The 27,201-nt window shown below is 48.1% G+C and overlaps 2 protein-coding genes across 4 annotated transcripts; both read left to right on the top strand.

Moving 5' to 3' along the window:
- Nucleotides 1-1,355: 1,355 nt before the first annotated feature.
- Nucleotides 1,356-8,797, top strand: UXT (ubiquitously expressed prefoldin like chaperone). 2 transcript variants are annotated; one of them, XM_033201868.1, is made up of 7 exons: nt 1,356-1,487; nt 1,666-1,772; nt 2,726-2,807; nt 2,950-3,017; nt 3,298-3,405; nt 8,449-8,512; nt 8,698-8,797. In XM_033201868.1, exons 2-7 carry the CDS (start codon nt 1,675-1,677, stop codon nt 8,749-8,751), a joined length of 474 nt encoding a protein of 157 aa, XP_033057759.1. In that variant the 5' UTR covers nt 1,356-1,487; nt 1,666-1,674; the 3' UTR covers nt 8,752-8,797. The 2 variants fall into 2 exon arrangements, with proteins under 2 accessions (XP_033057759.1, XP_033057760.1); XM_033201869.1 differs by having other exon boundaries at nt 1,397-1,772.
- A 1,157-nt stretch (nt 8,798-9,954) lies between these two features.
- ELK1 (ETS transcription factor ELK1) lies at nt 9,955-25,725 on the top strand. 2 transcript variants are annotated; one of them, XM_033201865.1, is made up of 7 exons: nt 9,956-10,146; nt 10,537-10,643; nt 19,430-19,672; nt 21,877-22,320; nt 23,047-23,478; nt 24,116-24,217; nt 24,303-25,725. In XM_033201865.1, exons 1-7 carry the CDS (start codon nt 10,086-10,088, stop codon nt 24,399-24,401), a joined length of 1,488 nt encoding a protein of 495 aa, XP_033057756.1. In that variant the 5' UTR covers nt 9,956-10,085; the 3' UTR covers nt 24,402-25,725. The 2 variants fall into 2 exon arrangements, with proteins under 2 accessions (XP_033057757.1, XP_033057756.1); XM_033201866.1 differs by lacking the exon at nt 10,537-10,643 and having other exon boundaries at nt 9,955-10,146.
- Nucleotides 25,726-27,201: the final 1,476 nt, after the last annotated feature.

Genomic DNA, 27,201 nt, shown 5'->3' with positions numbered 1-27,201 from the left:
AAAAGAAAGAAAGAAAGAAGAAAGAAAGGAAAGAAAGAAAGGGAAAGAGAAAGAAAAGAAAAGAAAAGAAAGGCTTAACTTGCTTGGGTTTTCAGCATTTGAAAAAAAAACTTGCTTTTACATATGAAACACAAATTATCTGGGAAGACTTCCTTGGTAGGGGTGGGTGCTCTAAGCTCTATAGATTGAAATAGCATTTGGGGATTCATCCCATGGTCTGGATTCTTCTCCAGGCAAAGGCCCATTCTTGCTGGGTTATAAGTTCTTGTTTGAAAATCTAACCTGAATTTAAGGCATTTCAGTGACAGACTGGATTAGAAAATGTGGCACATATACACCATGGAATAACTATGCAGCCATAAAAAAGGATGAGTTCGTGTCCTTTGTAGGGACATGGATGCAGCTGGAAACCATCATTTTCAGCAAACTATCACAAGAACAGAAAACCAAACACTGCATGTTCTCACTCATAGGTGGGAACTGAACAATGAGATCACTTGGACACAGGAAGGGTAACATCACACATCGGGCCTATTGTTGGGAGGGGGGAGGGGGGAGGGATAGCATTAGGAGATATACCTAATGAGTTAATGGTGCAGCACACCAACATGGCACATGTATACATATGTAACAAACCTGCACGTTGTGCGCATGTACCCTAGAACTTAAAGTATAATTAAAAAAAAAAAATCTAACCTGAAAAACAAATTCACTCAGTCACTCTAGTGCATAAGAATAAATTCACAAAAACCTTACCATTTAAATAAAAACATGGGAACTATGCCTAACTACAAGATGGCCAATATTCTGCAGAGGACTTCAGCCACCCTCTCCATTTGCCTATCAACGAGGTGATTAGATATAGTGCGTTGTCAATTTCCGCTTGAGCCTCAGTTATAGGTTGCGGATACACAGCTGGAGTTATCAAAGATGAATTTTAGAAAATCTGTCTCTGTTTAAAACCTTTTAAGTGCTCATACTCAGTCCCATTGCCAGGAGTGAAACCCAAAGCTCCCGTATGACAAATCAATACCCAAGCCGACAGATCACACGGGATCTTCCTTATAGACCAGAACCATAGTCAATTCTTAGGTCCTTTTAAATATTAAACTCTTCACTTCCTCTCCTCTTCCTTCACTACCCCCACCTGTGCGTCGCGCCTAACTTAGAACCGCCAAATCCCATTAAATCCCACCCTCACCAGCGACGCACGGTCTCCATAGGCTCCACGCGCCGCTTTTGCAGTCCCCCATTGGCCGGTTTAGTGCCAGATGGCCTGCTCCCACGCCCTAGTCATCTTTGATCTCCTCGGATTCCGTGAAGCCCCGCCCTTCTCTTCTCCCCTTTGGCCCGTCTTCTTCCACTCAGGCCCGCCCCTCCCCAGCTGGCTATTTGGTTGGCCAGCGCGCTTGCCACTTACGTCATTCACCCGCGCCACCCGGAAGCCGCGGTTCCTACCAACCGTTCTTACTGCTGGCGGCCCTGAGGTAAAGGCCGCGCTTGGGTGTCCCTGGGTGGCCGGGTCCCCGAGTTGGGAGGGGCGGAAGGCTGAACCCCCAGCTTGAGCCGGACAAGTCGATTCCCAGCGTTGAGAGGGTAGAGATGAACTGTGTGTGAGGCCAAACTGGAGCGGTCAACATGGTCTTCCCCCTCCCCACTCCCCAGGAGCCCATCATGGCGACGCCCCCTAAGCGGCGGGCGGTGGAGGCCACCGGGGAGAAAGTACTGCGCTACGAGACCTTCATCAGTGACGTGCTGCAGCGTGACTTGCGGTGAGTGACAGTGCGGGGGGCGGGGCGTTTGGAACATTCCACGTGGTGGGTGGGGCGTTCAGAGTTAGGGCCAACCTTTGGATTGGTGGGCGAGGCGTTCAGAGTCCGGCCCCGCGCTCCTTGGAGCGTGAAGTGGGGATGATATCCCGGGTGCAGTTTGGCTGGGACGTGGCATTCATAGCAGGGGGCGTGTCAGCGCATGCGCGGCCGCCGATGTTTGACGGATTAGGGCTTGTTTTCTGGAACCACAGTTCTTAGGTTCGAATCCTGGCTCGGCCATTCTTCATCCTTGTGAATACGTCATACCTCGCCTTTCTGTGCCCTATAAACTTTTCTGTGAAATGGGGAGTTTTCCGGAACCTTCCCCATGCAGTGGTTTTGAGTTTTTCATATGTCCCATCTTTGTAAATAATTTAGTAGCATGGATGCCTGAAACATAGTAGAGGTTCAATAAGTATGAAGAAATATTATTGCAATTTTTGTTAATCTAAGCAAGAAGTAAGGTGTTCAGAACTAGGACTATGAGCGTCCTAAAAGGGATGGAGGATTTTTCTAGGGTGAGGATGGGACATTATGATTGGAGTTCAGTATTGGGAGTGTAGTAATAGTAATAATAGCTGATACGTATATAGAGAGTTTACCATTTGGTAGGCATTATTCTAGATGCTTTGAGTAAATGCTCATTTAATCCTAACGACTCTACAAGGTAATACTGTCATCTGTATTTTATAAATGGGGAAACCGAGTCCCAAACAGGTTACTTACTTGCCAAAGTCACACATCTATAAAGGACAGAGCCCAGATCCAAACCCAGGCAGTCTGACCCAGAGCCCAAAATTAACTTGTACACTAAAAAGCCTTTTCAGCTTTTTAGTCTCAGAGGGTCATGATATGAGGTATACTAGGAGGAATGGGGCTGCCTATTGGTCACCATTGTACTTTCATCCCATCAGAAAGGTGCTGGACCATCGAGATAAGGTATATGAGCAGCTGGCCAAATACCTTCAACTGAGAAATGTCATTGAGCGACTCCAGGTAAAGACTATGGGGTTGGGCATCATTTTTTTGGTGTGTGTGGGCAAGGGAGGGAAATGGGAAGAGAGACTCCAGAGCCAAACCTGTCACCTGACCTAAGAGTTCACCACTGACCCCTACCTCTTTTTCCCTGGCCCCACAGGAAGCTAAGCACTCGGAGTTATATATGCAGGTGGATTTGGGCTGTAACTTCTTCGTTGACACAGTGGTGTGAGTATCTACCCGCCCCTCTGAGCCCACAGGGTTCAGCTTACCCCTTCCCTCATGCAACATATTTTTTTTGAGTATCTTCTATGTACCAGGCACTATACAAGGTTTTATATCCCAGTAGGATATAAGCTAGGTGCTGGGGATGTGACAGTGAATAAAATAGGACAAAATCCCTGCCTTCCCAGAGCCTCATTTGGGGAAGGGTGGGGAGCAAAACATAAACTCTGCTAAACAGTGATAAGGACTTCCCCCGCACTTCCTCTAACCTCTCTTTTCTCAGCCCAGATACTTCACGCATCTATGTGGCCCTGGGATATGGTTTTTTCCTGGAGTTGACACTGGCAGAAGCTCTCAAGTTCATTGATCGTAAGAGCTCTCTCCTCACAGAGTAAGTCCATTCCATGAGGATAGTGTGTAAAAACACCACCATTTCCAACACTCTTCTCCCTTTCCCCATGGCTGCCTAGAATGATACTTAAGGACTCATCTCCCTTCCTCCTCAGAGCTGGGGCTGAAGAAATGTGGTTGCAAAGCCCATGTATAGCATATAATAAGCATTCAAAAAATGATCTTTGTATCGTTCATTCATGCAGACATTTATTGGGAATCTTCTGTATGCCAGGCACTGTGCTTAGCAGTGGAATGCAGCAGTGAACAAGACAGAAAAGTTCCTTGAAGGCTTACAATCTAGAAGGACTATACTGTTATACATAAATACAATTATGACCAGATCCATGAGGTCTCAGCCTGTTAGAATTGGTAACAAGAAAACTAGTTACCTGTGATTTCACTTCCTGCTAATTTTACTATTCATTCACTGTGTTCCTGCCACACTGACCTTCACATGCTTCTTTCAGCACCCCAAGAATGATCCCACCCCAGGGCAATTGCCGTAGCTGTTCTCTCTGCCTGCACTGCCCTTTTCCCCAGTACCTACATGGCTTCCTTTCTCCTCACTCATCTCGCTTAAATGTCACTTCCTCGATGAGGCCCTCTGTAACCTAACTTTAAAATCATAGCCCCTGGCATGCTTGATTCTCCTCCGTCTACTTTTTTTCCCTAACACTTATCACCCCCTAATATTTACTATGTAATTTCTTGCTTTCTCATATTGTCTCCTCCAATTAGAATGTAAGTTTTACAAAGGGGGAGATTTGGTTTATACCCCAGGTGACTAGAGTAGTACAAACATATAGTAGACACTCTGTTTTTGTTTTTAAGAGATGGTGTCTCGCTGTGTTGCCCAGGCTGGAAAGCAGTGACTGTTTACAGCTGCGATCATAGCATACTACGTCCTCAAACTCCTGGGCTCAAGCAATCCCCTTGCTTCAGCCTGCCAAGTAACTGGGACTATAGGCGCACCGCTCTGCCTGGCTTTATGTTTGTTGAAATAATTTGAAAGGGTATGCTGGATGCAAATTAAAGTGGTTATTGAAGCAGATATGTGTTGGTGGTGATGGGGAGAGAAAGTGTGGGCTCCAGTTGAGTTTAAGGCAGGAGTGTCCAATCTTTTGGCTTCCGTGGGCCACATTGGGAGAAGATTTGTCTTGGGCCATACATAAAATACACTAATGCTAATGATAGCTGATGAGCTAAAAAAAAAAAAAAAGTTGCAAAAAAATCACATAGTGTTTTAAGAAGTTTATGAATTTGTGTTGGGCTGCATTCACAGCCATCCTGGACCGCATGTGGCCCACTGGTTGAGGGTTGGACAAGCTTGATTTATGGTTTTGTGCAGGGAAGGGCAGTTAGGAGCATAGATGAGAGATTTGAAATGTAGCTAGGGAAGGCCTCCCAGAGGAAGGGACATTTGAATCATTTGACTGAGTGAAGAAGCCATGGGGCTATCTGGGGAAGAGCATTCCTGGCAAGAGGAATAGTGTGCCTGGCATGCTAGAGAAACTACCAAGAGAGGTGACCTTGGTTTCAATGGAATGAGCATGGGGGCACTGAGAAATACACTTAGATTAACAACATCTCACAAGTGTGAATACAATTGATCTAAACTTCTTTGTTGGTTACATTTATGTCTTCCTACATTCATTTTTTCCAGAGTTGCCTCCCTTAGGGTTTCAGTAATTTTTTCTTTTCAAACCTTTCCAGTCATGGGAAGGACTAGCAGGTGTTAGTGGACCCAAAGAACCTCAGACCTGCTGAGATTTCTGATTCTTGGTGTTCAGACAAATTAGCATATAGTTTAATTAAATGGCCTGCTTTCATGGTCAACACAATTCTGAACTGATGGTCATTTAGACCAAGTCCAGTTTGTTTGTTTTTGAGAAGGAATTTTGCTCTTGTCGCCCAGGCTGGAGTGCAATGGTGCGATCTTGGCTCACTGCAACCTCTGCCTCCTGGGCTTAAGGGATTCTCCTGCCTCAGCCTCCCAACTTGCTGGGACTACAGGCACCCACCACCACTCCCGGCTAATTTTTGTATTTTTAGTAGAGACAGGGTTTTGCCTTGTTGGCCAGGCTGGTCTCAAACTCCGACCTCAGGTGATCCGCCCACCTCAGTCTCCCAAAGTGCTGGGATTGCAGGTGTGAGCTACCATGCCCAGCTAAAGTCCAGTTTGTATAAGAAGGCTTTCCTTGTTATGTCACAGGATTTCTGAGCCTATCAAATAGATTTTAATTTTTTTGAGACTCCACGTACTTCCCCAAAATGAAGTATTTAAATTGTCAGTGCCTGCCTCCCTTGCCTGGTCTTTTTGATATACTGACCTGGTCTATTAGTGTGATGAAAAATATGGTTGACTCTTACTGCTTTATTGTAATTAGTAGGACTGTCTAGAAGTTTGATTTTTCTAAGAGGTGAAGATTTGAGTCTATGTAGCTGGCTCTCCTCTTTAAAATATTTGGTTACATGGGATATACTTTGAACTAACTTTCTGGTCATTCCATGTGATCAAAAGTGTCAGTTCTTCCTGTTCTTAGTATATTTCTTTGTTTGGGAAGTAGAAAGGATGAAATCTCTGTATATTCTTTCCTGGTGACACAGAAAGGAGTACACATCCATATCTCATGAATAGACATGTAATTATAGAAGAAACAGCATAAAGGCTGGGCACGGTGGCTCACGCCTATAATCCCAGCACTTTGGGAGGCTGAGGCGGGCGGATCACGAGGTCAGGAGTTCAAGACCAGCCTGACCAAGGTGGTGAAACCCTGTCCCTACTAAAATACAAAAAATTAGCCAGGAGCGATGGCAGATGCGTGTAATCCTAGCTACTCGGGAGGCTGAGGTAGGAGAATCACTTGAACTCAGAGGGTGGAGGTTGCAGTGAGCTGAGATCACGCCAGTGCACTCCAGCCTGGGCGACAGAGTGAGACTCCGTCTCAAAAAAATAAAAGAAGAAGAAACAGCATAACTATATGACTATTCACAGTGCCTTACATACTAAATCAGTAGTAATTTGCTTCTCCACATAGCAAATAAAAATCAGTAGTGATAAACATCCGTTTTGTGTTACAGCTAGCATTTGGTGAACTCTATTTTTCTCCCTTTTAAAGTGTTGAACTCATAGGTTTTCATAAGCTAAGCTGATACCATTAACTAATTTTGTTCTCTTTTTTGATGTTCAAAGTGTCCCTTAGGAGCTGATCAGGTTCATTCTTCCGTTCTTTAAGCATTACCCCCAGAATATTCTTGAAAGTATTCTTGCTCTCTGGCAACAACACCCATACTTCATGTATTTCCTGTCCCTAAACATACACTCAACCAACTTCAGGTTCCTTTGAATGGAGTAATCACTTATTAATTCAGCATACGTTGGGTGCCTGCTCTGTGCCCCCACATTGTTCTGGTCCCTGGGGATAGAGCAGGAAACAAAAAAGACCAAAATCTGCCCTCATACGGCTGACATTCTAGTCAGGGGAGACAAACAATAAATGAATGATGTAGAATGTCAGATGTTGACAGTGCTATGGAGAAAGCATATCATGGAGATCAGAAGCATTACCTGCAATGGAACAGTCGTGATTTTAAGAAGAATGGCTGACTGGATGTGAAGTGTGAGAGAGAGAGGAGTCCAGATTTTTGGCTGAGCAGCTGGAAGGATGGAATTGCCATTATCTGAGATGGAGAAGATAGGGGAGGAGTAGATTTGGAGGGGAAGGTCAGGAGTTTAGTCTGGAACCTGTTAAGTATGAGGTACTTATTAAACACTGAAGTGGAGTTTTAGAAGATGTCATTAAAACTCCTAGTCAAGTTAAAGAGAGTTCTGGGCTAGAAATAAAAACGTGGGAGATATTGGTATATACATGGGTTCATACTACTTGTTTTTCCAATTTAACATCCTGTCTTATTGCTCTCTACTTTTCCAACAGTATTTAGTTTCATTTACCCCTCAAACTGACTCCTACATTGACAGCACAATAAAATCCACATTCCTTATCATTATATCAACACCCTGCCTGATCTAATCTCCTCCTACACCTCTTGGACCTTGTCTTACGCCACTTTCCCTCACCACTCACTTAATTTCTAACGCTCTGACCTCACTGCCTCTCAACAAACCTCTTTGTTGCCTCTTGGCCTTTTTGTGGAAAAGACTTTCCTACTGCTTAACCATTAGGCATTCTTCGGTTCCTTCTCATTCTTCATTCTTCAGAAAGGCCTTCCTTGACCCTTTATATCATTTAGGATTCTTTTGGGTGAGATCTGATCCAAACTGGCTTAGAGAAAAGGAGTCAACTGACTGGTTCATGTAATTCAACCTCCTTCCTCTGCCACAACCTTCCCTTGGCTCCCATCTCACTTAAGGTCAAAGCCAGGGTCCTTACCATGGCCTTGTAAGCTTCACACAGTCTGCCTCCCTCATTACCTCTCTGACCTCACCTCTTACGTTCCCCCTTCACTTATTCTCCTTCAGCCAGAGTGGCCTCTTGGCTACACCTCAAACATGCCAGGCACACACCCACCTCAGTGCCTTTGTGTTTGCTGCCCCTTGTGTGTGGAACACATCCTCCATATAGCCACCCTACTCAAAATTCACTGTCTTTAAGTCTCTTTACTCAAGTGCTTCTCAGTGAAGCCATCCCTGAGCCCTTTATTTAAAATTGCAGCCCCCCAATCCCGTACTCCTTATTCTCTTATTTTAAAATTTTTTTATTGTAGTTAGAACCATCTGACACATCTTTTATTCCATCAGTTTTTTTGTCTGTCTCTCTTTACAAGAATTTGAAGTCCATCAGGCCAGGAGTTTTGTTTGTTGTGTTTGCTGCTATCTCCCCAGTGCCTAAAATCGCCTGGCATACAGTAGGCATTTAATAATCTTTGAATCAGTGAAAACCAGATGGTGGCTTGGCACTTCTGCATAGGAGTGAGCCAGGTGGAAATCATCCGAGATATAAGTAGATCTTGAAGTGATAAGGAAGGGTCCTCCTCATACTCATAAGTGGGGCCCATTTTGCCCTTTGTTTCTTTTCTCTAGGCTCAGCAACAGCCTCACCAAGGACTCCATGAATATCAAAGCCCATATCCACATGTTGCTAGAGGTGAGAGCAGCTCACCCCACTACCAGACTCTGTGTTTAGGGTGGTGACCTGAAGAAGGGAGAGAGCGAAAGAAGAGAAGGACCATCTTTCCCTTTAAAGTGGAGTCAAGGGAGGGAGGTCAGAGCAAGCCTGGGGGCGTAACCCAGACTCAATCTTTGTTCAGTCTCTTCTGTCCTCTTTTTCAGGGGCTTAGAGAACTACAAGGCCTGCAGAATTTCCCAGAGAAGCCTCACCATTGACTTCTTCCCCCCATCCTCAGACATTAAAGAGCCTGAATGCCTTTGAGTCACATGGCCCTTCTTTTTCCCCATAAACCCTGCTGGTTGCCACGGGGGCCTGTTCCTAGGGCACAAAGTTACTGAGAGACCCAGAGATCCAGTCTCTCTGTGGAACCTCTAAGATGCCCCAACAGTCCTGCCTCCAGCCTGTTGCCTGGCAGCATTTGCCAGTTGACTTTGTGCACTGCCCTCTCTCCTGTCATTTTGGCAACCTGGGCCCCCACCTCACCCTTCCATTCCTTTTCCTTGACACCACCCTTTGAATTGCCATAGAGAATGGGCCAATTCATGGTGGAGGTTTGTTCGTTCCAAAAGGGAATGAGGGCCCTAAGGTTTATCCTTTCACACACCCAGTCGTTACCCTAAATCCGTCTCAGCCCTACCTTCCTAGCCCCTGCTATTGTAAGTGGTTCCAGCTTCCAATAGGCACGGAGCTGGATCCCGCTCTCCCTAGTCCGGCCCCTATTCTAGGTTGAGTCCAGCCTCCGCCAATCAACGCAGAGCCAGGTTCCTCCCCTTTTTAACTCTGGCCACAGTTCAACCCTGCCCCCTGAAGGCATTTCGCTTCTGCCACTCAATGCTCCTTCGTGTGCCTGACAGCCATCCTGCCCTACCTCCGCTGTGTTCTAAATTCGTCTTCTACCCAGCTCTATGGTCTTCTCTAACCATAGAATTGCCCTGCCCGCCTACGCGGAGCCCAGCCCGACCCACTCCCGCCGGCTGCTACGCCCATTTCTATACAAGTCCTGCTTCCGCTGAGCAGCGTGGCGTGCGGCACCACCCCCTTGGTGTTTTGGCAGGGGTCTAGGAGTCCGTCATCCGCCAATCAGAGAAAAACAGGGCTACCCACCCCCGTCCTTGGAGGCTGTCTTCCATCAATCCCATGTAAGCCAATCAGTGTGAGGCAGCCCCCCGCCCCCTACACACACGCCCCGAACCTCGGCAGTTGCTCACAGTCCGTCAGTCCTTGAGCCAATCGGCATAGAGCACCGGGAAGGCCGAACGCGCCTCCTCGGGACTCCAGGGACCGTGAGCGTTCCATAATTTCCCCTTAGGCCAATCACGGCACAGCTCTGTGGGGAAGGGCCCGTCCCCCAACCCCCCGAGGCCTTGCGGCCGATTAATAGCGCTTTGGCCAATCAGCGAGCGGCGGGACACTGGGCTCCTCCTCCCCGGGCCCACGTGAGCTGTAGGGAAACGCAGGGGCGGCTTCTAGGTGCTGCCGCCGCCGCCACCGCCACCGCCACCGCCACCGCCGCCTCGGAACCCAGGCCTGGGGGGCGGTGGGGCCGCGTATGGAGCCCCCGCCCCCCGGAGCTGCTAACATTGCCAACGCCACCGCCACGCTACACACAGGTGAGCTCTGGGCCTGGAGGGTGGAGGGCCCGGTCCGTGACCCCACGTATCCTTCCCGCCCCCGCGCAAAGGATGTGGCTTGGCCGGTGGCCTGCTGGTGTTCGACTCCCCACCGCCACCACCACGGCTGGTGGACCTGCGTGTGGCATTGCTCAAGCCCTTCGTCCCTTGTAGTGGATCTGACCGTGGCCTAACCTCCCCCTCCCGTTGTGTAATGGATCGGTCTGCGTGCTTATGTTTTTCCCCACGCCAACTTAGGGTGGACTCGTCCATAGGCTTTCCCCCTACCCCCACCCGCCCCCCACCCACCCCCACTTATAGGGAGCCAGCCTGTGACAGTGTTCAGCCCCCTTAATAGTAGGTGTATCTGAGTGTTTGGATTTCTCCTAGCCTCAACTTTCAGAAGACCCGTCCGTGGCCTTGTTTATTCCACCCCTCCTGTACATTGTAGCGAAATCAATCCGTGGCGCCGCACCCCTCCGCATCCCTCTTTAACAGTGAGTCTACCTGAGTTTGTATTCCTGCCTCCTCCATTCCCCCAATGCATCAGTCCATGGCTTTTTTCAGAACCACCTCCCCCCGCCCCCACCACCACCACCATTTTATAGTGGATCAGTCTTCATGTTTGGATTCACGTCCCTGTAGCTATCAGTCCATTGCCCTATCTGCCCTCTCTTTTTCGTAGATTGTCACTCTAGCCCTTGGGGTTCTCTCTTATTTTTAATAGTGGGTCAGTTTAGTGCTTTATATCTCCCTATTTTCAGTAGCTCAGTCCATAGCCTTTTCCCTCTCTGCTTTGAATCAGTCTGTGTGATGGCTTTTCTCTCCCTTCACTGTGGTGCAGGAGTCTGTAAGGTTTTCTGCTCCCCTTCCCCTCAGGTGATGAGCCTCATCACCCCTCCCTTTGCAGTGGATCTGTTGATTGGCCTTCCTTCCCCACACCCCTGTATGCTTGCACAGTCCCCCGCATACCCTCCCGTGAGTCCAGGGCTTTGTAATTGGGGGAAGGTCGGCCGTGTACTTTCAATTTCCTTCTTTTTTTTCCCCTTCCCAGAAGAGAACGTGCTGATCCTCTTTTCCTTGTGTAGCAGTGTATGGCCTTGCCTGTCCCTCACCTCTTAATAGTGGGTCAGCCTGATCACACTAGTAACCACAAAGACGTTCTGCCTCACTACAATAAGTGAATACATTAGCACCAGTGATGATAGTAATGCCAGTAGGAGCTAGCGTTTATTGAGCACCTGCTGTGTATCAGGCAGAGTGTTTCATATGAATGAGTTCCTTTAATCCTCACCACAACCCCATGAGATAGGTAGTGAGCGAGCTGGGCCATAGGGAGGTTAAATTCCTTACTCAAAGGTGGCCCAGGAAGTACTCAGGACACAGGATAATTTTTGAGGCTCCCCTCTTAGACCCCATCCCACCCCACGTGAGGCCTCAGTCCTTAAAAACCAAATTAGTTCCCACCTCCAAGCTTTTGTTCTTGCTGTTCCCTCTGCCTGCAGAGTGGTCTTCATTCCCCACCTTCTCTCAGCACCCACCCACCCCCCAATCCCAGCAGCTGTGTGACCTTCGATGTGTGATTTAACCACTTCCTCTCTGTGCCTTTTTCTTCATTTGTGAAATGGGGGATCAGAACTAGAATCCCCTCCAGTGTAAATAAATATTACCTGTGAATTAAAGGTGAAACAAGTAACCTTTCTAGCATTACCGCCTATACCTTCCCACCCCCTTACTGTGCTCCAACCACACTGGCTCCACCACACAGCTCCTCAAACATAGCAGGCATGGGCCAGCCTCAGGGCCTTTGCATTGGCTGTTCTTTGTGCCTTGAACACCACCCCCAGATCTCTGCATGGTTCCTTTCAGCACTCTGTTCAAATACCAACCCCCAAAGGATGTTTACCACACTGTGGTGTGTGGAATGCAGTATAAAAAGATACATGTATCAAAGATGTTTCTAAGAATGCCAGTTTATATATGAGTAAGGATTTTCCTCCTTTTCAAAAGGATGTGTTCACAAGACTGAGGTATGTAATATGCTCTGCAAAGTTACACGTATAAAAGCTGTTTCTAAGAGTGCTAGTTGTATATGTGAATAAGGACTGTGTTGTTGCATTGAAAGAATGTGTTCACAAAACTGTGGTGTGTACTGGGCACGGGTGTGCACCTATAGTCCCAACTACTCTGGAGGCCGAGGTGGGAGGATCGCTTGAGCCCAGGAGTTCCAGGCCAGCCTGGGCAATATAGCGAGATCCCTGTCTCTGAATAAAAACCAAAAAATAACCACTGTGGTGTGTGTAATACACTCTTCTAAAGGCACAGGCATAAAAGATTTTTCTAAGAGTGATTTGATTTTGTTGTACCTGGGTAGTGTTATTTCAGTAAAGATTGATTGTCACACCATGGTGCTTGGAATATACTATACGAAGGCACATGTATAAAGAAGAAGTTCCTAACATGCTACTTGTAAAAACAAAAAAAGTCAACCCCTCCCTGGCCATCTGAAGCTGCACACCCAGCAGGGCTCAAGCCAGGTCCCTGCTTTGTCTCGTTGCCCTTTATCACTGTCTGACACACTGTGTGGGTTGTTGTCTCTCTCCACATTAGAATGTGAGTCCCATGAGGACTCAGTTTTTGTCTCCTCATTCACTACTCTGTCTCCAGCAACTGAAAATGAACCAGGTAAACAGCAGATGCTCACTAAGAATTTATCCCATGAATAAATGGGAAAAAGATAATTTCAGACACCAGCATAGGGGTCAGATGGGGAAGAAGAAGGGATATGAGAGCTAGTTAGTTGGGACTGTTCATGCAACCAACCTTTACTGAGCCCCTCGTGAGTACCAGGCACTCTTCTAGGTGCTGGAATATGGCAAGGAACGAAACAGGCCGAAATATCTGTGCTTGTGGAGCAGACATTTATTAAAGTTGGGGAGGCCGGGTGCAGTGGTTCACGCCTGTAATCCTAGCACTTTGGGAGGCCGAGGTGGGCGGATTGCCTGGGCTCAGGAGTTCGAGACCAGCCTGGGCATCACGGTGAAACCCCGTCTCTACTAAAATACAAAAAATTAGCTGGGCATGGTGGCGTGTGCCTGTTATCCCAGTTACTTGGGAGGCTGAGGCAGGAGAATTGCTTGAACCCAGGAGGCAGAGGTTGCAGTGAGCCAAGATTGCACCACTGCACTCCAGCCTGGGTGACAGAGTGAGACTCTGTCTCAAAAAAAAAAAAAAAAAAAACAAAGTTGGGGAGACAGACTATGTGAACAAAATAAATAAGTTAATTAGCATAGTAGACAAATGCTGAGAAGAAATAATGAAATAGGGCAGGTAGGAATCGAGTATTGGGGAGTGGTTGAAATCTTAGGCACAGGGAAGATGACTCTTGAATTAGGGCCTCACGGTGAAGAGGGAGGGAGCCTTAATGTCTAGGGGAAGAGCATAGCAGGCAGAAGGAAGTGCCAGTGCAAAGGCCCTGAGGTGCGATGGTGCCTGCCATGTTCAAGGAACATCAAGGTGGCCAATGTGGCTGGAGCAGAGTGCGGGGAGGGGCAGAAGGTGAGGTCACACAGGTGACTGGAGCCAGATAGTGCAGGTCGAGGTGATACATAAGATAGGATTGCAGGGGCAGGGGGAGAAGGATGACACACTAGCTAATAGCTAATAGCTGTGGAGTATCTACCACACATCAGAGGCACTTTTTTGTTCAAACACCAACCCCCAAAGGATGTTTACCACACAGTGGTGCCTGGAATGCAGTACAAAAAGATACATGTATCAAAGACGTTTCTAAGAATGCCAGTTTACATATGAATAAGGATTTTCCTCCTTTTCAAAAGGATGTGTTCACAAGACTGAGGTATGTAATATGCTCTGTGAAGGCACAGGTATGAAAGCTGTTTCTAAGAGTGCTAGTTGTATATGTGAATAAGGACTGTATTGTTGCATTGAAAGAATGTGTTCACAAAACTGTGGTGTGTAACTGGGCACAGAGGCTGAGGTGGGAGGATTACTTGAGCCCAGGAGTTCCAGGCCAGCCTGGGCAACATAGTGAGATCCCTGTCTCTGAAAAAAATAAATAAATAAAAATAACCACTGTGGTGTGTATAATACACTCTCCTAAAGGCACAGGCGTAAAAGATGTTTCTAAGAGTGATTTGATTTTGTTGTACCTGGGTAGTGTTATTTCAGTAAAGATTCATTGTTACACTATGGTGCTTGGAATATGCTATACAAAGGCACATGTATAAAAAAGAAGTCCTAACAATGGTACTTGTAAAAAAAAAAAAAAAAAAAGTCAATCCCTCCTTAAGTCTTTTACAGAAGTATTTTACAGAATTGACACATTTAATCCTCACAGAAGCCTTGGAGGGTACGTGTACTTTTGAGAATATTTGACTTTGAGAGTAAAATATCCATCCCCATTTTACAGATGAGGAAACAGGCACAGAGAGGCTGAGTAACTTGCCCAAGGTAACCTTGAGCCAGAATGGCCAGAACAGGGGCAGAGGAACATAAGGCTGAAGACCCAGAAAGAACAGATTTGCAAGAGCAGGCAGGTTATTTGGCACCTTTGATCACGCAGAGGAAGAATGAATTCTTCCTGGAACGCGATGATTGTGTCATTGAGTCCATGAAGTGAGGGAAGAGCTCCCCTGAGGGGAGAGCAGCCCGTGCTTACCCTCAGAGGTTGGAACTGTCTCGGAACGGTAGATAGTTCAGGGTGGCTACCTCAGAGCCTTTGTACACGCCGTTCACTCCGCCTGGAGGCCCTCCCCCACAGAGGGCAGCCTGGCTTGCTACCTCCCCTCCTTCAGGCCAGGTGTCCCTTCCTTGGGGAGGAACTCCTTGCACACCCTGTGTAAAACAGCATTCCTGTCACTCTCTAGGATCTTACCCTTCTTTGTTTCTCTTCATGGAGAACTGGTGGTGTAAGGTGGCTAGGATTGCTCACTAGAGCCATACCACTTATGTTTTGAATTCCGGCTCTGCCGACTTCCAGCTGTGTGACTTGGGCAGGTTACTTCTCTGTACCTCCATTGCCTCATGTGGAAAATGGAGGAAATGATAATCCCCACCCTTTAATGGTGGTTTGAGGATTCAGTGAGTTAAATGATTCAAAGAGTGTGCAGCACATGGTAAGCATCGTATGCCTGGCTTGCATTTTCAAATTATTAAAATGTATTCATAGCATACCCGTAGGTGTCTGACAGGCCTCTGAAACTGACTATCTCCAAAACTGGCGTGACCCCCCTCAAAACTTACTCTCTTGCCAGGCTCCCACCTCAGCTGACCACAATGCTGTCCTTGTGGGTAATTAGGCCACAAACCTAGACTCACCCTGGACCCTTCTCTCACCTCCCCCAGGCATGCTATCTGTCAGCAAGTCCTATTCTGTGTTCAGGCTTTCTCCAGAACCCAGCCACCTCTCGCCAGCCCCACTGCTACCACCATCGTCTACCGCAGTGGCCTCTTCAGCCCCGATAGTCTATTCTCCTCACAACCGCCAGGGGGATCCTGTTAAAATCTCAGTCACAGCCTGTCATCCCTCTGTTCACAACCCTCTCGTGGCTCCTGTCTCACTCAACGTCCTGACAACGCCCGAAAAAGCCTGGCTCAGTCTGGCCCCCGTCACTCTGTTCACCTCTCCCGCTGCCTCCCTGCTCTCCCCCCAACCCATGCCGGCCTCCTCTCCCCATGTCACCTACCAGTCTCCAGCCTTGGGCCCTTCACACTGGCTGCCGCTTCCACCTGGCTCGCTGCTCTCAGATACTCACGAGCCCAGTTCCTTCACTCCTTCAGGTCTCTGCCCAGTTGTCCCCTCCTTGGTGACTACTCTCCCCTGACTCTCCATGTGAAAGTAACAACTCTCCCCTGCCTGATTTCTTTTCCCATAACCCTTCCCACCATTCAACGCACTCTTGTACATGTTTGCCTTGTTTCTCACCTGCCTTCCCTGCTAAGATGTGAGCTCCTCTGGAGCAGGGATTGTTGTCTGTTTCGTTCTCGGCTGTATCCGCAGCACCTGGCCCACTCACCAAAAGCTTGCTAAGTGAAGGAAATGGAAAGAAGTAAACATATCCAAGCAAGGCAGATTGCTAGAACTCTTATGAGGGGTCAAATGGGAGAAATGACAAAATACAAAGCCGTATGTGCTATTGAATCTGGAAGCCCACCGTGACCTTTCACTCAGCTGATAGGTTCTGTTGCAGCTGAAAGAGGAACTGGTAAAATTGCCTGTCTTTGCCACCAGGAGTCACTCTGAACTCTTTGGGCTTTTGAAACAAGCCTGCCTGCAAAACAAATTCAGTGAGGTCTCTGGTGACAGGACTCTCTAATCGGACACTTCATGGCTTTGTGACTTGTATAATTGAACAGGAAGCTCATGTTTATTTCCAGTTTGCTCTCAGGAAAGAAAGCACTAATGGGGTGACAGGGAGGATCCTGTTCTTTAAGGGACATGCTAAGAGGGAGCAGTTGGTGTGAGGGGCCATTTAGTCTAATGGTGAAATGCTTAGCCAACTGGAACCTGACTGCCTGGCTCCAAATGCTGGCTCTGCCACTTGTGGACTGTGGAAGGTACGTAGACATTTGTGCCTCCACTGCTTCATTTATAAATTAATGACAGTAAGACTACCTGCTTCTCAGAGGCGTAATAAGGGATAAATGAGTCAAAGCCCATAAAAAAAATATAACAGTACAGGTGTATATGCCCTTACCCAAAACCCCTGGTGCCAGAGGCGTTTCAGAATTTCTATTTCTTCAGATTTCAGAAAGGTAACATGATGCATATACGATGTTACATAACACCCCTTAGTAAGCTCTGCAATCGGCTGTGTTCATATTTATGCAGCAAAATGTATGAACACTCTCACACTAAGTGAGAATCAATAAAGACCAGAAAGGGCCTTGTTTCATTTCAAATCAGGTTTTGCTGCCAAAAGAGGTATAAGAAGCTTTCTGCTTTTAGAGCATTTTGGATTTTGGAATAGCAGATAAGGACTATGAACAAATCAGAAACTAATATTTAGAGCTTATCATATACCTCAGGCATATAATATTTAATCTATACAATATCTCTATGAACTAGGTATTGTTATCCCCATTTTAGCAATGGGCATATCATTATCCCTGTTTTACATATGAAAAATTGAGGTACAAAGAGGTTAAAGAATATCAGCCAAGCGTGTGCCTCATGCCTATAATCCTAGCACTTTAGGAGGCCAGGGAGAGAGGATTGCTTGAGCCTGGGAGTTCAAGAACAGCCTGGGCAATGTAGTGAGACCCCATTTCTAAAAAAAAGAAAAAGAATATGCACAGAGTCACACAGCTAATAAGTGGCAGAACCAGGATTCAAACACTGGCAGTCTGGCCCTAGTGCCCGGGCAGTTGTCCAGCAGGTCATATTGCCTCTGCTTAGAACAGTGCCTGATGTGTATTAAGCTCTCAATAGATGTTAATTATTGCTGTCATCGAGAAAGAGAACATTCAGGGCCGAACGTGGTGTCTCGCGCCTGTAATCCCAGCACTTTGGAAGGCCAAGGTGGGAGGTGGGTGGATCACTTGAGGTCAGGAGTTCAAGACCAGCCTGGCCAACATGGTGAAACCATGTCTCTACTAAAAATACAATAATTAGCCGGGCGTGGTGGTGGGTACCTGTAATCCCAGCTATGCGGGAAGCTGAGGCACGAGAATCACTTGAACCTGGGAGGCAGAGGTTGCAGTGAGTCAAGATTGTGCCACTACGCTGCACTCCAGCCTGGGCAACAGAGAGAGACTCCATCTCAAAAAAAAAAAAAAAAGAACAAGAGAACATTCAGGGATAGTAACAGGACAGAGAGATCAGGCGTTCAGTTTTAGGACGGCTTCATAAAGGAAAGGACCTTCAAGGTGGACTTGAAAGATGAGAAGACTGCTAGGCAGAAGAAGAAGCCCCACGTGGAGTGAGCAGCCTTTGCAAGGCTCTGGCAAAAAAAACCTGAAAAACTTAACATTTATATGGTAGAAGATACAGATAATGCTCAAATAGGGGGATGGAACTAATTTTCTATTCTTGCTGTAATAAGTTATCACAAATTTAGCTGCTTAAAACACATATTTGTGGCTGGGTGCAGTGGCTCACGCCTGTAATCCCAGCACTTTGGGAGGCCAAGGCGGGTGGATCACAAGGTTGGGAGTTCGAGACCATCCTGCCTAACACGGTGAAACCCCGTCTCTACTAAAAATACAAAAAAATTAGCCAGGCGTGATGACGGGCGCCTGTAGTCCCAGCTACTCGGGAGGCTGAGGCAGGAGAATGGCGTGAACCTGGGAGGCGGAGCTTGCAGTGAGCCGAAATGGCATCACTGCACTCCAGCCTGGGCGACAGAGCGAGACTCTGTCTCAAAAAAAAAAAAAAAAAATTTTTTTTTTAAATAATGAGTTATATTTATACCTGTTATACCTGTTGACCTGAGGAGAATTTTGAGAGTCCACAGAAAAAAAAAATTGTTATAGGTCAGAAGTCCCACACTGGTCTCAGTGGGCTGAAATCAAGGTATTGACAGGGTTGTGTTCCTTCTGGAGGCTCTAGGGGAAAATCCATTTCCTGCTCATTCAAGTTGTTGGCAGAATCCAATTCCTTGAGGTCGTAGGACTGAAGTCCCTGTTTCTTTAGTGTCTGTCAGCTGATGGCCATTCCCAGCTTTAAGAGGCTGCCCACAATCCTTGGCTCTGAGCCCCCTTCCTTCATCTTCAAAGCCAACAATGGCAGGTTGAGTCCCTCTCACATTTTGAATCTCCCCTGCCTCTTCTGTCATCACATCTCTGAGGTACATTTCTTTCTTCATCATCTGCTTTTCAGAGCTCATATGATTAGATTGAATTTAATCAAATAATCCAGAAATAATCTCCCTGTCTTAAGGTTTGTAACCTTAATTTCATCTGCAAAGTTCTTTTCTGCTATGTAGTATAAATAACATACAGGTTCCAAGGATTAGGATGTGGAGCAGGGGTGGCATCATTTGGCCTACCACAGTCTGCCCTCTGATCGCCACAGATTCACATTTGTCCCACATGCAAAATACATTCACACCATCCTAAGATACCCACGAGTTGTATCCCATCACAGGGAGCATCCCAAGCTAGACTGGAGAGCTAGAAGTTAGTCTGGGAATGTTTAGGGAATGATGGTAGGGTTTGAGGACAGAGATGGAGAAAAGATGACAAAAAAAGGAATCCTCCTCCCGTTGACCTCTGCCCCTCCTATGTCCACGGCCTCTCAACTCAGCTGTTTGCTCTCCAGGTACCCCTGGATGGCGTGAGCACTCCCCCAGCGATGGACCCATCTGTGACGCTGTGGCAGTTTCTGCTGCAGCTGCTGAGAGAGCAAGGCAATGGCCACATCATCTCCTGGACTTCACGGGATGGTGGTGAATTCAAGCTGGTGGATGCAGAGGAGGTGGCCCGGCTGTGGGGGCTACGCAAGAACAAGACCAACATGAATTACGACAAGCTCAGCCGGGCCTTGCGGTACTACTATGACAAGGTACAGTCTCTCAGACCAGGGCTGGGACCCCCCCTAACATTTATATCAGAGATTTTATTTTGTTTTAATTGCCATAGCTATGACTTTGAAAACAATGTTAAAATTTATCAGTTTTTAACCCATCCATTGGCACCGTCAGGCCAGTATTGGGCCCCTAAGCACTATCTCACCTACTTTCTTGTCTTACTGCTTTGGCAAAAACCATCATTGCATTATTGATACTGACTCCTACTCCCACTCTGAGATTCCCCAAAGTGATTCTGCCCTGCCATGCATATTTCATTTTCGTGTCATATTCGTATAGCCAACATTTTGAAAACATGGTTAATAATGGCTGGTCCTCATTCTGTCCTCTGGAAGCCCTAGACCAGTGCTGGGCTTCCCTAGTTATTTCATAGTCTTCTCTTATTCCAGAATATTTCATATTCCTAGAATCAAAACCTCCCTGACGGTATTATACCAACTTTTGCTTACTTTGTCCTCTGGGACCCCAACATTTTTAACCAATTATTTTCTTCTCTTATTCCTTAAGCTAAAACCTCTGCAACTACATGTTTAGTACCAACTTCCACACCCTATCTTCTTAAATTCCCAGAGCAGCACTGGTCTACCCCAATACCCCAATATTTATATCAATTGTTTTCATTATCTTATTCCTACAGCTAAAATTTAAAATTTCCCCCATTCTGCCCTCTCAGACCCCCAGGCCACTGCTGGGTTTCCCCTCCCCCCAATATTTATACAAGTTATTTCATTTTCTTTTTTTTTTTTTTTTTTTTTGAGACGGAGTCTTGCTCTGTCGCCCAGGCTGGAGTGCAGTGGCCAGATCTCAGCTCACTGCAAGCTCCGCCTCCCGGGTTTACTCCATTCTCCCGCCTCAGCCTCCCGAGCAGCTGAGACTACAGGCACCCACCACCTCGCCCGGCTAGTTTTTTGTATTTTTTAGTAGATACGGGGTTTCACCGTGTTCGCCAGGATGGTCTCGATCTCCTGACCTCATGATCCGCCCGTCTCGGCCTCCCAAAGTGCTGGGATTACAGGCTTGAGCCACCGCACCCGGCTAAGTTATTTCATTTTCTTATTCCTTCTGCTGAAACTTCCCAAACAATATTCATGAATATCCCTTTTTGTTCCTCTTTTGAGAAACACAGGCCCACCCTGTGACATATCTGACCAGCACTAAGACTTCCACAGAATGCCCTAGTGCTCCCACACTCCTCTTGCCCGTGCCCTCCAGAACAGCCCTGGACCTATGCTGCACACCCTTCATAGTTTATGGCATTTATTCCATTTTCATATTTTATTCCTTGAGCTCAACCCTCCAGAACAATATTAGTAATGAGGCTCCCTCACTCTGCCCTCTGGGAACACTAGGTCATCTCTGAGACCCACCAGACCTGAAAAACCCCAAACATGCTCTGTGACCCACCAAGCCAGCCTTGATATAGGCCCTCTCCCAATATTTATACCAGTATTTTTAATATTCTTGTCTAATTGCTGTTAGTTACTTCATTTTCTTACCGCTTTAGCTTCAACCTCCACAGTGGTATTAATAATGAGGCCTCCTCACCCTCTCCTCTGCAGTGACCTTGCCCTGTTCCACTTCTGTGTCATTAGCTTCAAATAATCCTCTGTATTAATAATTCATCACCCCATCCATCTATATTAATTTACTTTCTTCCAACATTTATACCAGTTACTTCATTTTCTTGTCTTATTGCATTTGCTAGTCTCCAAAACTGTCCTGACAGTCACCCATAAGGCCTGGCCCTGTGAACCCCTGCTTCTTGGAGCCAAGAAGACTTGCTCCCACACCTACTACCTTCCCTTCACGGGCCCCATTGTGAAGAGGAGCCACAGTGTGGAGGGGGTGGGAAAATCAGATAGATGGACCTGGAGAGTGACAGAGGGAGGCTTGGAAAGGGGTGGATGGGAAGGGGCTTAAAGAAAGAATTGTTGTGGAGAGAAGAGAGAAAGGGGAGGAACTGGGGAGGGATATAGATAAGGGGAATCTAGGGGGAGAGCAAATGGGCTGATAGGCTGAGAGGGGAACTTACAGAGGAGAGACAGGAAAGCCAGAGAGGGGCAAGTGGGAAGAGGGCCACTAGGATAAGAGAAACACCACTCCACCCCCACATACACACACCCTGCCTCCAGCCTGCCCCTTTCCTCTAAGGCCCTCTGTTCCTCTCCTCCCTTTCTAGAACATCATCCGCAAGGTGAGCGGCCAGAAGTTCGTCTACAAGTTTGTGTCCTATCCTGAGGTCGCAGGGTGCTCCACTGAGGACTGCCCGCCCCAGCCAGAGGTGTCTGTTACCTCCGCCATGCCAAATGTGGCCCCTGCTGCTGTACATGCCACCCCAGGGGACACTGCCTCTGGAAAGCCAGGCACACCCAAGGGTGCAGGAATGGCAGGCCCGGGTGGTTTGGCACGCAGCAGCCGGAACGAGTACATGCGCTCGGGCCTCTATTCCACCTTCACCATCCAGTCTCTGCAGCCACAGCCACCCCCTCATCCTCGGCCTGCTGTGGTGCTCCCCAATGCAGCTCCTGCAGGAGCAGCAGCACCCCCCTCGGGGAGCAGGAGCACCAGTCCAAGCCCCTTGGAGGCCTGCCTGGAGGCTGAGGAGGCTGGCTTGCCTCTGCAGGTAAGGACTGGAATATAGAAATTCAGTAAGAGGAGGCAGTAAAGAGGAGGGATGTGTAATCCCCGGATGATGAGGGAGGCTGGTAGAAGAGACATAGTGCTCCTGTTAAAGGAGATAATGGTGGAAGGAAGAACCAGACATCCTCTTAGAAGGAGGGGTGGGGCAGAGAGCTACACAAATCCTGAGACAGAAAGGGGAGAATACTGTGCTACAGTTAGTAGCTGCCGAACATGTAGGTGCCTGAAATATATTTGTTTAATGCACTAGTTCTCACACTCTAGCGCTCATCAGAATCACCTGTAGGGCTTGTTAAACCACAGATTGCCGGGCACACCCCCAGAGTTTCTGAATATGTGGGGCTGGGGAGGAGCCCAATAATTTGTATTTTTAACTTGTTACCAAATGAGGCAGATGTTGCTGGTTCAGAGGAAGGTAAGTTTTTGAGAACTAATGTTTTAATGAATGAGGATGGTATCCCTCAGATTCCTACCTGCTTCAGGTTGTCTTACCCCAAGTCGCCTGTCCCGTAGGAGGACTTGCCCCAGAGGAAGCCCTACTTCCTTGATGAAGTCCTATGTCCTGTTGGAGAACCTGCTCTGATGTGTAGTCTTGCCCCCAGTACCGAGTGCCACTTTCCCGGGGAAATCACTTGGTACTGGGGGTACCCACAGGAGAATCCTTTGGCCCCAACAATCCTTACCCTCTTTGTACCTGCTCCTCTCCCAGGTCATCCTGACCCCGCCCGAGGCCCCAAACCTGAAATCGGAAGAGCTGAATGTGGAGCCAGGTTTGGGCCGGGCTTTGCCCCCAGAAGTGAAAGTGGAAGGGCCCAAGGAAGAGTTGGAAGTTGCCGGGGAGAGAGGGTTTGTGCCGGAAACTACCAAGGCCGAGCCAGAAGTCCCTCCACAGGAGGGCGTGCCAGCCCGGCTGCCCGCGGTTGTTATGGACACCGCAGGGCAGGCAGGCGGCCACGCGGCTTCCAGCCCTGAGATCTCCCAGCCGCAGAAGGGCCGGAAGCCCCGGGACCTAGAGCTTCCACTCAGCCCGAGCCTGCTAGGTGGGCCAGGACCCGAACGGACCCCAGGATCGGGAACTGGCTCCGGCCTCCAGGCACCTGGGCCGGCGCTAACTCCGTCCCTACTTCCTACGCATACATTGGTGAGTGCCTGCGGAGGGGTGGGATGGGTGGATGCCAACCCCAATGGGACTGGCATGTGGCGGGTGACTAACAGGAATCAGAGGAGGGCGAATGTGGTTGTCCCTGAAGAGGGTGGAGCCTTCGAGTGTGATTGACTGGGCTGACGCTGGACTGGAGGGATAGGGTTTGATTAGTGAAGGGCAGGACTGGGGACTTTTGTGGGTGGGACCGAGGGGCTTTCTGTGGTACTGTTTCTGGGTTGGGGTGTGGCTTAAGGAACCTGAGCAGGGCTTTTTGGTCTGGGGTTTGCATATGGGATTTCACGGGTGGGACATGAGTTAGAAGTTGACCCTGAGCTGCTGGGATGGTGACTTGAGAGGTTTGAGAGCAGCATTTGGATAGGGTCTTGTGGGTGGTCTTGACCAATGAGGTCTCAGTAACTGAGGGTGGGCTCTCGGGAATAGGGAGTGGGGGGTGTCTATGGAGTTTGAGAGATGGTAGGCGTAGCCTCCATAGTTACCATCTAGGTGTGTGCACTTTGGGGAGTGACCTTGGGAGTGTGAGTGGGAAATCTTTGGTGGGGCTAGGCCCAAGTCCCTTCCAGCATCCCACATCTACTCTCTACTCACTTGAGCTCCGACCACCCTCTCCCCACAGACCCCGGTGCTGCTGACACCCAGCTCGCTGCCTCCCAGCATTCACTTCTGGAGCACCCTGAGTCCCATTGCGCCCCGTAGCCCGGCCAAGCTCTCCTTCCAGGTAGGATCCTCTTTCCCCATTTTGGACAGGGTGAGAGACCCAAGAATGGCCCCCATCTGTGACCTCTCCCTCTTTTTACCCCCAGTTTCCGTCCAGTGGCAGCGCCCAGGTGCACATCCCTTCCATCAGCGTGGATGGCCTCTCGACCCCCGTGGTGCTCTCCCCAGGGCCCCAGAAGCCATGACTACTACCACCACCACCACTACCACCACCACCACCACCCCTTTTGGGGTCACTCCATCCATGCTGTCTCCAGCCAGCCATCTCAAGGAGAAACATAGTTCAACTGAAAGACTCATGCTCTGATTGTGGTGGGGTGGGGATCCTTGGGAAGAATTACTCCCAAGAGTAATTCTCATTATCTCCTCCACAGAAAACACACAGCTTCCACAACGTCTCTGTTTTCTGTCAGTCCCCCAGTGGCCGCCATTACACGTCTCCTACATCAATGGTAGGGGCGGTTTATTTATTTATTTTTTGAAGGCCACTGGGAGGAGCCTGACCTAACCTTTTAGGGTGGTTAGGACATCTCTCCCACCTCCCCACTTTTTTCCCCAAGACAAGACAATCGGGGTCTGGCTTGAGAACGACCTTTCTTTCTTTATTTCTCAGCCTGCCCTTGGGGAGATGAGGGAGCCCTGTCTCCATTTTCAAATGTGAGTAGAAGAGTTAGTTTGTTTTGTTTTATTATTCCTGGCCATACTCAGGGGTCCAGGAAGAATTTGTACCATTTAATGGGTTGGGAGTCTTGGCCAAGGAAGAATCACACCCTTGGAATAGAAATTTCCACCTCCCCAGCCTTTCTCTCAGACAGCTTATCCTTTTTCAACCAACTTTGGCCAGGGAGGAATGTCCCTTTTGTTCTTCTTCCCCCTGAAAAGCCATTCCTTTATCTGCCAACCTCCCTGGGGTCCTGCCTGTTTCCTCCCAATGGAGGGTTTTTTTGGGGGGTGGTCCCCGTCTGGGGGGCCCCTCCAGCCAGTTCTCCAGGTCTCCCTGTCTCTCCCCCGCTGCCATTTTGATAGTATAATCTATTTTTAAATGGGGCTTTTCAATAGGGGAGAGGGAGTCATCTCTTCCTATATTTGGTGGGGTGGGTGGGAAGGAAGGGATTTGGGGGGGAATCTTCCTGCCGCCTCCCCCCTCCAAGTGTTTATTTTTGATACCAAACGTGTATTTTCAGTTCCCTCCCTCCCAGCCCCCCAATTTCCTGCGGGCGGGTACAAAGGACCCTTTCAATGTCCCTGGAGTTGGGAGGGAGGAATGGGGGACATAAAGCCTGTCCTGTCTCTATTCTAGGCAAAAGAGAGTGGGTTCAAAAGACTCCTGGGCTCACGTGTTAGCGCTGGCCCAGCCCAGGCCTCGGGACCTGGGGGTTGGTGATTTGGGGGACGGTGCTACACTCGTCTCCACTGTTTGTTTTACTTCCCCAAAATGGACCTTTTTTTTTTCTAAAGAGTCCCAGAGAATGGGGAATTGTTCCTGTAAATATATATTTTTCAAAGTGATGCTGGAGGCTGCTGGCACTTTTTCTCTGATGTAAGGACTAGCTGAGTGTGACAAGCATGACTGTGTGGAGGGTGTGAGGCAGAGGTTGATCGTGAGAGAAATGGTGTGATGGCGTGTGTGAGAAACAGTAGTAGGGACTGCATATTGGTAACTATGTGTGTGTCAGAGATGTGGAAAGCTGTGATTGTGTGTGAGAGAGTACAGAAGTTGTGACCACAGACTTTTGATGGTGTGTCTGTGGGAAATCGCGGCCGTGTTTCAGAAAATAACTGATCCTGGACGAGTAGTCAAGGTACTGTACAAGAACCTGTGATGGTATGCACAAAATAATATCTACGAGAAGAGAGTGGAGACTGCAGCCCCATCAGTATTTGATGGTGAGCAAGACAGACTGAGTGACCAAAACCACATGTGAGAGACTACGTGGGCATGAAACTACAGTAAAGGTTGTCAGGGATTGTGGCAAAGATTGTGTAGGTGACAAACCTCATTATAGGCGACTCAACGTTTGAGAAATAGACAATGTACAAAACTACTTGAGGCTGTAGTGTCAGCTAAAGCCATAAGACTGTATGGGTGCGAACTTGATTGTACGAGAGAGAATGGCTATGAGACCAAACCAGCGACTGAGACCAAAGATACAAGAAGGTGCAACTGTGTGTACGAAAGCAGGCGTGAGAGACTGTAGCAAAGACTGAGAAACAAAATGAATGGCTGTGACTGGGAGAGTGTGACAGGCCGTGAGTGTGTGTGTGTACACCTGAAACTAGTGGCAAATCGATTTACCGTTACTGCCACATTCTGTCCCACAGGTTCAGGAACTGTGAGGAAGTGGGAGAGAAAATGACAGTGAGCCGGACGGAGCCACTGACATGGTGTGAGAGACCGCGTCACTGGGCGTGCCAGGAAGAGGGGCAAGGCTGTTGATGAGAGACTTGCAGTAGCGGTAACTGGGAGTCAGCAACTGTGGGAGAGGAACTTGACAACTGAGTGATGTCAGAGCATCAGGGGGTTTGTGAAACAGTTCATAAGCAACCATAAATCCGGGGCCATGCAAAAGAGCTGAGCAAATGAGACACGGCGAGTGACCACGTGGCGGTGTGAGAAACTTGTAAAGCTGTGCACGTGTGTCCATGTTGAGCTTCCCATATGAAGAAAATGACGGTGTGCACGACCGAGACAGGGCATGGGTGACTGTGGGTGACTTATCAAGGGCCTAGTGGTGACTGTGAAATAGTGACTGAGTATATCAGAAGCTGACTGAGGGACAGTGATGACTCAGACAGTGGCTGAGAAACTGATTATACCATTGGTAAAACCCTTTGCAAGAGACTATGAAAGGCTGTAAATCAAGGACTGAGGGTGCTGGAAGCTGACTGAGAAGAAACGTGAGACTAGGTGACGATGGTGTCTGAGATACTGTGTGATTGTGTATGCGTGTGAATGTCTTCGTGGGAGAGGCTGTAATCGGGGAT

This window comes from Trachypithecus francoisi, unplaced genomic scaffold, assembly GCF_009764315.1.
Source record: "Trachypithecus francoisi isolate TF-2019V2 unplaced genomic scaffold, Tfra_2.0 Lachesis_group6, whole genome shotgun sequence".
NCBI lineage: Eukaryota > Metazoa > Chordata > Mammalia > Primates > Cercopithecidae > Trachypithecus > Trachypithecus francoisi.
This window is presented reverse-complemented; position numbering and strand designations above follow the sequence as displayed.

What these genes read in the sequence shown, in the direction of transcription:
- UXT (XM_033201869.1), top strand. Translation starts at nt 1,639, where the DNA reads ATGGTCTTCCCCCTCCCCACTCCCCAGGAGCCCATCATGGCGACGCCC. An exon ending in GTGCTGCAGCGTGACTTGCG is followed by an intron (nt 1,773 to 2,725) that starts GTGAGTGACAGT and finishes TCATCCCATCAG; the next exon opens with AAAGGTGCTGGACCATCGAG. An exon ending in ATATCCACATGTTGCTAGAG is followed by an intron (nt 8,513 to 8,697) that starts GTGAGAGCAGCT and finishes CCTCTTTTTCAG; the next exon opens with GGGCTTAGAGAACTACAAGG.
- ELK1 (XM_033201865.1), top strand. Translation starts at nt 10,086, where the DNA reads ATGGAGCCCCCGCCCCCCGGAGCTGCTAACATTGCCAACGCCACCGCC. An exon ending in CACCGCCACGCTACACACAG is followed by an intron (nt 10,147 to 10,536) that starts GTGAGCTCTGGG and finishes GATTTCTCCTAG; the next exon opens with CCTCAACTTTCAGAAGACCC. An exon ending in CTCCGCATCCCTCTTTAACA is followed by an intron (nt 10,644 to 19,429) that starts GTGAGTCTACCT and finishes TTTGCTCTCCAG; the next exon opens with GTACCCCTGGATGGCGTGAG.